General features: G+C 43.3%; 1 protein-coding gene across 4 annotated transcripts in view; it reads left to right on the top strand.

Moving 5' to 3' along the window:
* Positions 1–13,526, top strand: part of PHACTR2 (phosphatase and actin regulator 2) — a 139,577-nt gene that overhangs the window by 114,461 nt on the left and 11,590 nt on the right. For all 4 annotated transcript variants that reach the window (XM_077350997.1, XM_077350973.1, XM_077350990.1 and 1 more), the window contains 4 exons: positions 663–853; positions 6,427–6,583; positions 11,248–11,303; positions 13,443–13,504. In XM_077350997.1, the coding sequence (XP_077207112.1) occupies positions 663–853; positions 6,427–6,583; positions 11,248–11,303; positions 13,443–13,504 (466 nt within the window). The remainder of the gene's footprint in view (positions 1–662; positions 854–6,426; positions 6,584–11,247; positions 11,304–13,442; positions 13,505–13,526) is intronic.

Here is a 13,526-nt window from a genome sequence, read left to right as displayed (position 1 = left end):
CCTTGGATAGATTCGTTCAGTATGCTTACTACATATTGGATCCAATATCTGAATTATTGCTTTATGTTGGTGCTGTGTATTTTGGGGGGTGGGTGGCAGGCAGTAAGATAGATTTAGGCAAATGGTTGTTATCAGAATCAATGTAATCAGATCTAATACTTGTGGGAGGCACAGATGTTAGCTCCTTTAATGTCAAAGCTTCCTGCAGGTCATAGCCATATACTTTAAAACTATATATCAATTTCTGTGACAAATTTTGCACATGGAATTGTAAATGTGAAGAACCCTGCCTATAATTCTGTTGTTAGTATCTGGGAGAACTGGTTTACTGCTTGGGGAATCACCATAATTTCTTTCTCAAGTAAGTGTTAAATCAAAACTTTTCTATCCATGACTGAATCTAGCATAAGGGATATTTTAAAGTTTTCTGGCATCTTTTTTGTTATGTGTTTTTCAATACAAATGACTAGATTTCTAGTGTTCATACATAAAATAATATATGGACAGTGCATTGTTTTTTAAAGGATTAAAATAGCCTGACAAAGTGGTTCTCGTCTGCATTCTTGGTTGTTATGCATTAGTGGCCTCTTGGCTGTTTTTCTATATAGTGTGCATTAATGTTACAGATTGGTTTTTGTTTTTGTTTTCAAATGGGTCTACAGTTCTGTTACCAATGAACACCATGAAAAAGAGAGCCCTGGCCCAGAAAGTTCTGAATTGACAGATGAATCTTCTGAAGCCTTGAACACTCCAGAAAGGGAAAGCAGCAAAGAGAATCACACCAGTGACTCAGATTCAGATGGGCCGATACTCTACACAGATGACGATGACGAAGATGATGATGATGAACCAGGTAGTGAAAGTAAATTGCTGTTTATCACTTTTGCAATGGAAAAGAACAGCTTGTAGCACAGAGTAGAAAATATTAAAGTTTTTTCAAAAGAGAAACAAACTTTGTTTGGGGACCCTCCAGCCAATATTCGGCAATCTGATAGATCTTCAAATATGACAGTTACACCTCATAACCTTGTAAGCCTCTTTTTAAAAAGTATCCATACTTCTTTCTGATTGATTTAGAATGTACCCTGGAGTCCCTGGTGTACTCTGTTTAGAAGATTAAAATGATGGCAAATTACAGCCTTCTTAGAATGCTTTTGAAACACAGCTAATGTTTCCTATAAAGGATGCTGCGTATCTCAAGATTAACAATGTCTTTGCATCCATTTGGCTTGTAATTGCTATACCACTAATTGATAGAAATTTATTTATGTCACTTTTGCCAGCCTTTTTCCAGTACACCCAAGGTAGCTTAAATTGATGCCTTTAAAATATGTTTTGGTATTCATTACAACCAAGTCTAACCACAAACAAGAATCAATGACAGCCCCTCTCGACCAACTGGAGACCCATGCAGTTCCTTATAATTTCATGGGATCAGGTTTATTTTGCACTGTAAACCTTCCCCATAGCCAGATGGCATTCTTAGGGAAGCAAATGTAAAGGTTTTTGGTTTGCTGCCATTAGGTAAGTTTTGTGGTGAGCACAGTTTTATATGTAAATAACACAGAAAATTGATCTATCTATGGGTTTATTTTAAAGAACAGGTCAGCAGCACAGGTCCCCAGATAGTCAAAGGAGAAACCTGATTGGGTCATATACATTTAAACTAGTTATAGCTTCGGAGTGTGGTGTGGTTTCTGTTTAATGCTGGCAGGGAGAAACAGATTTTCTCTGACTATCCACAAGGTTGGATCCTTTCATGTACACAGGATTCCCCACCAGATCAGCCTACCTTTCCCAGGAGTCAGACTAAATGGTACAAGGTCTGACTAAATGGTACAAGATCACCAGAGACAGGCCTAACAGTGAAGTACTCTATGTTCTTGGCAGAGGTGTCCATCAAACTGCTCTCTTGCTGAGGCAGACCCAGACAGTGCCCTAAGAAGCCTGAACTAAGACTGTCTCTGTGTTTCCTTCCAACATTCCATCCGCCCTTGGAAAGGTGATTGGATGCTGGAGCAGCACTCCCATAGGCTCAGAGATGAAACAGTTGGCTGTTTTTTCTCTTCATGGGCTGAACACCTCCTGTCTGTCACACAGTCAATTCAGCCAGGACTTGGAATAGCTTTACAAAATAGATCTGTTTGACATTGGCTGCAGAAATTCCACAAAGTGGACACCTTTATAATATGCTTCATAGTATGCTTGAAAAGGGTATTATATCACATGGAGATAGCCACAGAGAAAGCCTAAGAATGGCCAGTGGCTGTCCTTGCTTGCTTTTACAACAGGAGAAAGTCAGTAGAGTTGGGTTTAAGGAACAGAGTTGCCAATTAAGTACATACTGGAAATGACAGTATCCAAATTAGAGCAGAGATGGATATAGTCTCAGTTCTTGCTGTTAATCTCAGGGCTCCAGTCCTGTTTAAAGCCTTTAATGATTAATGGCCAGAAAACATTAAAGTTCAGAGGACAATTGTGTGGTTCAAACACAATAGACTTAGTTGTTCATTTTCACCATGGCTCAAGCATACCAGCCCTGGAACACAGAGAAGCTACTGGGTACGCTTGTCACTTTGGTTTTGCTACCTCTCATTCAAGTGCAGGATATAGAATTTGGTTGTACATTTGACACTATGAAGTCTTAAATTGTCTCTGTAGTTTCACCAGATGAAACATAAACCAGGCAAAGACCTTGGAGCTTGTTCATTCTGCATCCTATAAGATGCAACACTGTGTCCTTTTTGAGGTTAAGGTCCAGGATCAGAGCAGGAATCAAGTGGCAGCAGCTGGAGCCAGCAGTTGAGCATAGGTGTTGTTGCAGCAAAGGTTGAAGGCAAAATGTGTCCTCAGATATTCTTTCAAGGGCATGGAGATGCAGGCCCTTCCCCTCCAGGAACAGATGACCAGTAGCTAATGGTTATGGTTACCTGGTTATGGTGGTGAGATGAGGCTGAGGTGATTCAGGGCTTTAAGAGGCTTGAGAGATTACGTGGAAGAGAGACTTCAGCAGCAGGTTTGGGGTGGAGGGTTCATGATCCAAGTCTGAATTGGAAGGACTATATCTCAGGATGAGCAGGCTGACTCGGAGACTTGGGGCACCCTGCATATCCAAGGAAATTCTTGGAGGTGTCTCAGCTGCCTTGCTGCTTGCTTTTTTGAGTCATCAGCCTCTTTGCCTTTTGAGGAGAAGTCTGTACTCTGGTCCCTGACAGTCTGAAGGCAGCTTTTGATACTGCTTTTTGTACTTACAAATCTGATGCCCAAGTAAAAAGCAAGTCTTTTGTGTGTGGATGAACATTTCACGATTTTTCCCTTGTAAAATAATCTCTTCCAAGAAATCTTAGTCCTTTTCTGGTTTCTGGTAAGTATTTTGGAACGAAAAGGCTGTAAAAAGTATATAGGGGTGTATCCTTTGTGGCTTACGTAAAATGCATTTATATTATAATCTGGCATCAGAAGCCAAGTCTAATATATCTTAAGAAGCAGACCTGAAAGACTGCCCATGTTCCAAAAGTAAGGTTAACATCCTTATACTGAGCATCACTTGTGTGTCTGTATTGCAAAACATGGAGATACATACTTTCCTGGCCTCCCTGCCCTAGAAGCATACAAGCAAAGGAGTATCTGGTCTAATATTTGCTGTAACATCAACAGAACAGGATTGTGTGTGGGTGTTTTGTTTCTTTTGCATTGCTGTAATGTGTTGAAATTCCATTCTAGCATGCTTTGTAATTAAATCATCTCAAATGTATTTTTCATATAGAAAATCAGATTGCTACCAGAAGAAATGTACCCTTTCAGCTAGATAATGCTGTGTTGCTGGGCTCATTGGTCTTGAAAGGGTGACGTTATAGTAGTTATATACACCATTGCTGTTGCTGTTCCAGTAGAACAGCAGTATTATCATTTACTCCACTATATCAAGTATATTTATTAATAGTGGTAGAGGAGGAGTATAACTACAACTGTATGTGTATAAGATCTTATTTCCTTAACAAAGGCTTAGATCCTAATGCTTTGATTTCCGCAGTGTGCCCTCTGTTGTGGAGGTGGTGCTCTCTTGCAGAGTACATACCTCACTCATTAGCTGCTTTGTGTTCAGCATCTTGCATTGAGCACAAAATGCTTAACACCAGAGGAACTGTAGAAACGGAGGGGGGAGTTAGGATCCAAACCAAATTGTGCCTCATCATCGTTATGACGATGGCTAGAGTTTGTATTAACTGTAGGTTCAGATATTATAAGTTTCCATGGTCTGCAATGCATCTCATTAAGCTCTTGCTCTCCAGCACTGGGATTCTTGTCGGGGAGGCTGTGACCACGCAGTACCAAGAGCAGCAGCAAGGTTTGCTCTCACAAGGCTCTCCAAATAAGCATCTTGTTTTTCTAGAGGTCTTAATGACAAGCACCTATCTATCTGGGAGGAGTTGAGAAGGAGTTTTGAGAAACAGCATTGGTTTGGAGGATGAAGCACTGGGGATCAAATCACCATGCACAACCCCAGTCACTGAGAAACAAACCTGCTCCTGTCTCTGTAGCCCTGCCTCTTCATCTCCACAGGCTCAGTTGGATTTGTTTGTGCATATAAAGTTCCCTGCTCATATGAGAAAAGATCTTTGATCTGGGCACAGTGCAGTAAACATTCTTTTTAAATGGAAAATAGTATCAAAGCTCATTTAAAAAATGGGCTTTGAAAGGAGAGGTAGGCAGGAGGGCTCCCGCAGAGCTCAGCAGCCCAGCCACGGGGGCCAGGCCACTGGGGTCAGCATTGCAGGACACATCCAGCTGGCATCCTCTCACTCTCTAGCAAGCAGGAGGCCTGAAAGCATGGCAGCCCAGTCACAGGAGCTGGGCTGCCAAAAGCTAGTGCTGTGCATGCAGTGATGCATGGCCAGATAGCCTCCTCTCGCTCCCATGCAAGCAGGAGGCCTGCAAGCATGGCTTCCCAGTTGGAGAGTAAGGCCAGCACAGCCAGACTCCTCCCCCCCCCACTCCCTGGCTTACCTTCTGCCAGCTCTTCCTCCCCCAAAGTGCCTAGAAGTGGCACAGACGAAGAAGATAATGGTGGGTGGGCAAGACCCATCATTTTATTTATCGATCGATCGATTGATTGATTTAGCCCCACCACTCCCAAAACCAGTCTGGCTCATGGTGGTTTACATTAAAAGAATAAAAGAGTATAGTACTATATGATAAAAATATAATATAACCCCGTAAATGAAAACAATAAACAGCAATAAACATCAATGGTGGGAAGACAATTTTAAACCCCCCCCCCAATCAGTCCTCTATAGCCACCATCATCCCTGGGAGACAAGCTATGCCCAGTTGTCAAAGGCGGTGCCTCTACAAATCTCCACAGGGGCCTATATAGGGAGAGACCTGTTCATCCTGGCCTGGCCTCAACCAAATGCCTGGTGGAAGAGCTTGGTCTTGCAGGCCCTGTGGAATGTTGACAGCTCCATCAGGGCCCTCAGCTCTTCTGGGAGCTCATTCCACTAGGTCGGGACCAGGACTGAGAAGGTCCTGGTCCTGGTTGAGGCCAGTCAAGCCTCCGGGGGGCCGGGGACTGCCAGCACATTCATACCTGCAGAGCGAAGGGTCCTGTGTGGGGCATAAGGAGAGAAGCAGTCCCTCGGATAAGCAGGGCCCAGGCCGCGTATAGCCTTAATGGTAAGAATCAAAACCTTGAACCTGATCTACAAGCTAATTGGCAACCAATGCAGCTGCCTCAGGATAGGCTGGACATGCGCACTCCAGGATGATCTCATGAGGACCCTAGCAGCTGAATTTCGTGTCAACTACAATTTCCTGGTCAGAGATGGGGAGGCCCACGTAGACTTACAGAAGTCTAATCTGGAAGTGACCGTTGCATGGATTACTGTGGCCAAATGTTCAGGGGACAGGTTGGGTGTTAATAGCCTAGTTGGCGAAGTTGGTAAAAGGGTGAAGGAGTGCCCTCTCTCTATTGGATGCATGTCCCCCACTGTGGGCCAATCAGGGTGGGTTTTACCAAGTGTATCATCTGCAAACCAACCGAGCATTATTATGATTACAGATATGTAGCAGTAATAAAAGGTAATAAGAAATGAGAAGAGAAAAAATGAAATACAATGGAAAATATACTTATATCACATGCTAAAGCAGGGGTTATATACCAGGTTGTTTCATTAGGCATCAGGAAACGCTTATGATCTTTGGGACATTAACCAGACTGTTATTTTCTAAGTTATTCAACTGTCTTGTTGACATGAAATGGGTTGAAACTATTCTGCTTCTGATATTAATTAAAATTCTTCTTTTGAAAGAGATGAAAAAAGGTAGGTGTACGTGTGTTGTATTTAAAAATACAACTGGAAACCTGAATGTAACCTTCTTTCATTAACCTTCTTGCTCTCCCTTTTCCCCCATTCCTGCCTCCAGGTTCTTTAGCAAGTAAAATCCGTCGTAGGGACACTCTTGCAATCAAACTTGGCAACCGACCATCAAAAAAAGAACTGGAAGACAAAAACATCTTGCAGAGAACATCTGAAGAGGAGAGGCAGGAAATCAGACAGCAGATTGGCACAAAGCTAGTGAGGTATCTAGTTGCAATCTGAACAAGTTTGGGAAGTGGATGAAGAGGGAGGCATAAGTTTGGCATAAGGTGTTGCTTTCCAGTTTTGGAAGCTGAAGGTGGATCCTAATAATACAAAAGGAAAATTACCTACAATGTTAGAGTTGGATCTGGCAGACCTTTTGTTTTTAATAAACAAAAGGAACTCACTGATTCTTTTGATTTTAAGTTACACTACTGTTCATCAGTCCAACCTCACTTCCTCACACCTTTTCTAGAGCAAACATGTGCTTTGTAGATTTTGAAGAGGAATTTTAACTGTGCAAAGTTCAAGTTGAATAATACCTTAGAGACCAACGAAATTTTCCAGAGAATGAAAATTTGTGAGCCAAAGCTCACTTCATTTTAATGGTAAAGTTTTTTTTTAATTCTATTACACGAAAAGCCTGAGCATCAAACATACCACTGTATTTCTTTGGTTAAATCAAAGTTTGCATTGGCTTGCTCAACTATGATGCTACTTATGGACTTGCTCGAGAATTAAAGAGCATTTTGCCTTGACCATATGGTTTGTCTGATCTCACAGCAAATCTCACAGCTGTGATAGAGGACCTCCATCACCATCACTGAGACAGGTCAATGCTGTTTGTGCTACTAGACCTCACAGCAGCAGCATTTGACATAGTCGATCATGAGCTTCTAGCTCACTGCCTTGCCAACACCGGGATACAGGGGACAGCCCTCTGATGGCTGATCTCCTTCCTCCAGGGTGGCAGGTGGAGGGTAGCAGTTGGAGAAAGACAATCAAACCGCTATGAACTCAGATGTGGAGTTCCACAAGAAGCAGTCCTCTCTAGAATCTTATTTAACATCTTTATGCTCCTTCTTACCCAGCTGGTGTGGAGTTTTGGGCTTCGGTGCTATCAATATGCAGATGACACCCAGCTCTTCCTCCTGATGGATAGCTACCTGGATTCACCCCGAGAATCCTTAGCCAGATGTCTGGAAGCAGTGTTAGGATAGCTCAAGCTGAACCCTTCAAAGATGGAGGTCCTGTGGCTGGGTAGCAAAGGTCCAAGCAAGGAAGTGCAATTGCCCATCCTGGATGCGGTGCATCTATCAGCAGTCCACTCTACCAGAATCTTGGGTGTGATCCGGGACACCTCCCTCTCCATTGAGGCACAGATTATGAGAGCAGCATGGTTGATATTCTACCACCTGCACCAATCCAAACTACTAGCACCCTACTTGGCCCTAGAACACGTAGCCACAGTGATCCATACAATGTTCACCTCTAGACTGGATTTCTGCAACTTGCTCTACACAGGCCTACCTTTATCCCTGACCTGGAAACTACAGCTGGTCCAGAATGCAGTGGCCAGGATCCTCACATCAACATCATTGCTTTAGGATGCTTTGGGCTGATCCTGCGTTGAGCAGGGGGTTGGACTAGATGGCCTGTATGACCCCTTCCAACTCTATGATTCTATGGGGGTCCTACATCTGGCCCATGCTCAAATAGCTGCACTGGTTACCAGTTGAATCCTGGATCAGGCTTAAAGCCCTGGTACTCACCTTTAAGGTCTTACATGGGTTGGGCCCAGTGTACCTGAGGGACTGCCTCTCTGAATATACCCCCCACAAAGAGCTCTACACTCTTATTTCCAACCCGCTGGTGATACCTGGCCCTAAGGAAGCATGTTTGTCTTCAACCAGGTCCTTCTCCATCCTGGTCCCCAACTGTTAGAAAGAGCTCCCAGAAGTCCAGGCCCTGTTGGAGCTACCACAGTAAAAAGGAGCTTTAAGGGCAACCCTGGACTGATCAACCTATGGGATTCAGTTAACTATTAATGTTGCTGTTAATATTTTAATTAAGAAAGTCATTATCACCAAATCTTACTGTTACTACTGTAGTTATCCTGCTGTTATTATTGAACCATGTTTTTACCTGTATTATAATATCCAAGTTTTCTGTAAAGCACTTTGAGCCACAAGGAGAGGGCAGTATATAAATGTAAGAAATAAATAAGAAATCTGACTTTTATTGTTAGCTGCCATGACACAGCAGCATACAATACAAATATGTAATAAAATAAAATAAATTCACTTTCTACATAGGTCCCTCACACTGCATTTACTGATCCCATTAAACAGTGAGTTTTCTACTGCAAATGAATGGATTATTTGTTGATATTCTTTTTATTTATATAATTTCTATACTGACAGTTTACAACATAATAAAATACAGTGAAATGCCATAAAAGCCCATTAAACACCCCTTACAGACAATTAAGCAGATGGTGATCAATTGTGAACAGAATTCTAATCTCCCAATCTAATCTCCTCCGTTCAGCCTGAGGGTCAAATTCTGTCCTGCAGGGAGCAAGAGACCAGATCTAGTCAAGCATTGGGGGGGGGGGGGATCCTCCAATGGTAACACCGAGATTCCATCCTGGCCTCAGCTATACACCTGGTGGAAGAGATCCATCTTGCAGGCTCTGCAGAAAGCTGACAACTCTGACAGGGCCCTCAGCTCTTCCGGGAACTCATTCCACCAAGTTTGGGCCAGGACCAAAAAGGCCCTGGCTCTGGTCAAGGCCAGGCGGACGTCCCGGGGGTCTGGGACAATCAGTAGATTCATATCCAGAAAATGAAGAGCCCTGCAGGGGGCATAAGCAACTAAGCGGTCCCACAGATAAGTAGGACTCAGGCCAGGTATAGCTTTAAAGGTTAGTACCAATACCTTGAACTTGACCTGGAAATAGACTGGTAACCAATGCAAATGCCGAAGCACCAGCTGAATAGGAGTCCTCCATGGTGTTCTAGTGGAGGACTCTAGCAGCTGCATTTTGTACCAGCTGCAATTTCTGGGTCAAAGCCAAGAGCAGGCCCCCATAGAGTGAGTTACAGAAGTCTAATCTGGAAGTGATCGTGGCATGAATCACTGTGGCCAGGTTGTCAGAGGACAGGTAGGGCGCTTGTAGCAGCGCTTGGCAAAGATGAAAGAACGCCTTTCAGGCTACGTTTGTGACCTGAGCCTTCACAGAAAGGGAGGCAGCAAAGATCACTCCCAAATTCCTGGCAATCAGTGCAGGTGTTAATTGCACACCGACCTGGCAAGAGATCCACATTTCCTGGTCCTGCAGCACAGTCCCCCTAATTCTGGTCCTGGCGAGGCGGTGAGCCAATAACTCGTGGTCGACTACATCAAATGCAGCTGACAGATCTAAAAGCACGAAAATGGCCAAACTGCCTCAATCCAGCTGGTGCCGAATATCATACATTGAGGCAACCAGCGCAGTCTCCTTATGCAGAAACTCAAGATGCGAGACTGGGCAGTAGTTGGTCCCATAGGTCCAGCAATGGCTTGTTCAGTAAAGAGCGCACCACTGCCTCCTTAAGCTCTTCGGAAAACTCTCCTTGTGCAACCAGGATGGACAGGGATCTAAGGGGCAAGTGGTTGTTCTCATTGACCCCAGCAACTTGTCCACTTCGGTTAATGAGAGCTGTCTGAAGCCATCAAAACACTAATCCCTGCGACAGCCACAGAGTTTCCAGTTCACAAATTATCAATCGTGGCAGGTAGGTCATGGCAGAGTGACAGAACTTTGTTCGCAAAGTAGCTTGCTAAAGCCGCACAGCTCAAATCCAATTCCCTTATCGTTTTACGCCCTTTTTCGAGGACGGTAAGAGACCTAATTACTCTAAAAAATTGTGAGAGCTTGCGCACACACTTTCAACAGCGTAGAAGTCTCATTTTGTCGCTATCACCGCATTCTCATAAGCATGCAATGAGATGTCCTTGCCACCTCATCATGAGTCTTCGTCCACACTCACTCTAGCTATCTCATTTCCTTCTTCCTCACCCGAAGCTCCTGAGTAAACCATGGAGCCTGTTTGAGGTGAAGGCGGAGAGGGCTCCTAGGAGCACTCTCATCAATGGCAGCCATGAGGCGGGACTGCCAGTCCTCCACCAAGGCCATCAAATGAGATGCCGGAGGGCATCAGCTCCTGCAGAGCATTCAGAAATCTCTCCGAATCCATAAGTCTCTGTGGGCGGACCAGAATATGTCCATCACCCAAGTGGGGATGGGGTGGTATCCTTAGTCAAGCCTTCAGGGTATGGTGGTCTTACTATGGAACGATGTTATTTGCCACCGGATCTACCGCTGCACCTGCACCACAGATCAGATCGAGGGGATGGCCGGCCTGATGAGTGGGGCCAGCAACAAATTGCGCGAACCTTAGTGTCTTCATGGCTGACACCAGGTCCAGGCCAAGTCCTGAAGTCAGCGTATCCACTCGGATGTTGAAGTCCACCAGAATCAGAAGTTTTGGGTACTGCAATGTCCAGGCAGCCACCGCCTCCAGCAGGCTCAGCAGGGAATCCAGGGGGGCAGTGAATGATAGCCACATTTTCGACCATCTCCTACCCTAAACAGACTGTTCTTAGCCCCATTATCTACAGGTGCCAACTCCTTCCTCTTCCAGTTTGTCCCCAGGGCTGCCACCATTGCTTTATTTTGCTCCTCCCAGTAAGCATTGTTCAGGGCTCAGGCAGCTGCACCTAACCAGGAATCGGCTAGGGCTAGTCTAGGCCAGGTTGTGGCCAAGGACAGTTTGAAAATCTTTTGAGTAGATGAAACCTTGTAATATTTTGCACTAATAGCTTTTGTTTGTTTTTATAGGCGGCTTAGCCAGCGGCCTACTTCTGAAGAATTAGAACAGAGAAACATCCTGAAACGTAAGCATTTCAATTTGTAACTGAGAAAAATATTTCTTAAATAAGGCAAGTAATCACATTTGAATTAGTTTCATAATACTCTGATTATATCTTTTAATGTTCACTGTTAATAAAGCAAAGGTGTTATAGGCTAAAATATTTCCTCTTACTTTGCTGTGTCTAAATCAACAAGTCTCCTGAATGCAGTCAATTTTTCATTGTCTTTTGCTTGCTTGGTTCTTGCATGAAAAGAAAAACATGCAGGAGGTGTTTTTGTTTTGTTTTGCTGGAAGCACTTGGACACTGCGAGATCATACCATCAACACCTTGAAGTTTAGGCCAAGGAATTTTGGCTACTTTGGAGGCTCATCTAGAATTCTATACAGCAGATGAAAGTGGACAGTTTATAATGATATCCTGCACAGTGACTTGAATTGTGCATCATGTTTTGTGACCACATCATGCTTCTCATGCAGGGACTCTACAGGATTGTATTATAATAAGGTGGTTAAATGTCTGTATTCCTTTACAGGGAGTTTAGTTAACAGTCATTGTGCACTTAGAAGATTACAGCTGTGGAGTTTACCCCCTTGCCAAAACTGGCTTTTTTAGAAACCTTGGAGAAACTTAGTGTACCAGCTGTGAAATATTAACCATTACTTTTGTATGTAAAACAAGCAGACTTTCGACAACCTTCTAGGATCCTAGAGCTCTGTTTGTCTTTCCTTTTTCATTTCCCTAGCAAGCCTACAAAGTAATCTAAACATAACTAATCCCCATGAGGCCACAATGGAAAATTTAGCTTTACGCTCCTTGATGATATATTAAACTACAAGACTGCAGTGTTTAATAGAAAAATGGACAGAAATGAAATCCTGTTGGTTTTAATGAATTGGAATGTACCTTTGTATACAATGCCATCATTATTTTTATACTTCAAAGCCACTGTATGAAAACTGCTGAGGGGGACAAGTGGGTTCATGACATCTAGGTACTTGGGGTCTGTAAGTTAAGTATGAGCAGACAGTGTGATGCAGCAGTAAAAAAAGACAAATGCAGTCTTGGTCTGCATCAACAGAGACATCACGTCAAAATCACAAGATGTCGTAGTACCACTGTACACCACCTTGGTCAGACTGCACCTGGAATACTTTGTGCTGTTCTGGGGGGCCTCACTTCAAAAACCATGTGGACAAAATTGTGAGGGTCCAAAGGAGAGCAACAAGGATGATCCAGGATCTGAGGGCCAAGCCCTATGAGGAAAGGCTGAGGGACTTGGGAATGTTCAGCCTGGAGAAGAGAAGTTTGAGAGGGGACATGATGGCTCTCTAGGTATTTGAAAGGTTGTCACTCAGAGGACAGGGAGTGGTTCATGTTGGCAGCAGATATTGCTTCACCTGCCTCCATCCAGAACCAGGATGAGAGGTAATTATTTTATCCCGCCAATAATATCAAAGTCACAAGGAACATCTGGCCTACTACGATTAATCAGAACAGTTCACATCATGAATATTGAGAGTTGGAAGCAATTAGGAATTATTAATGCTGCATTACTAGTTGTTTCTCTTGCTCATGTTTTGGGATTGCTGGCTTCTGGTTTTTGTTTTTGTTGTTGTTGTTAGGTGCGAAGTCGTGTCCGACCCATCGCAACCCCATGTTTTTGTTTTATCGGTTATAATTTTGATGTAACAAATCTCAGGAACACTTTAGTTGGTATCATTTTAAACACACAAATAGATTTGCACAGTTTATGTATCACTTTTTGTATCTGGCTGATAGCAACCAAAGGAAGGAGATTTGTTTTACATTTCTAGCATTCAAGAAGGAGCATTGAGTAGTTCTGCCAGACCTGTTGCAGTGACTTCCAGTCAGCAGACATCCCAGTGATGTTGGCATAGTTTAATGTATAATAACAAACCATGGCTAATTAGGAATGGATTTGGATGATACTCTGGCTTACATGTCTATTTTCTCCACCTTTCATATGTGCCTCTATAATCAAAGACTTCCACTTCTACTGGAAATCATATTCATAAATTGGAATGAGTGAGAAATACAAACAGTGACCTTTGTAGTTCCTGTTATATTGACTACATAATAACATATAATTATACTTTTTACATGTGCTGTCTTTCCCCCTGGTGCTCTGTCTAAAAATAGAGAAGAATGAAGAAGAGGAGCAAGAAGCTAAGAGAGAACTAAAGCGCAGTCTAAGCAGAAAGGTACGTAATATGTCTTATGTGT

This window comes from Paroedura picta, chromosome 1 (genome assembly GCF_049243985.1).
Source record: "Paroedura picta isolate Pp20150507F chromosome 1, Ppicta_v3.0, whole genome shotgun sequence".
NCBI lineage: Eukaryota > Metazoa > Chordata > Lepidosauria > Squamata > Gekkonidae > Paroedura > Paroedura picta.
This window is presented reverse-complemented; position numbering and strand designations above follow the sequence as displayed.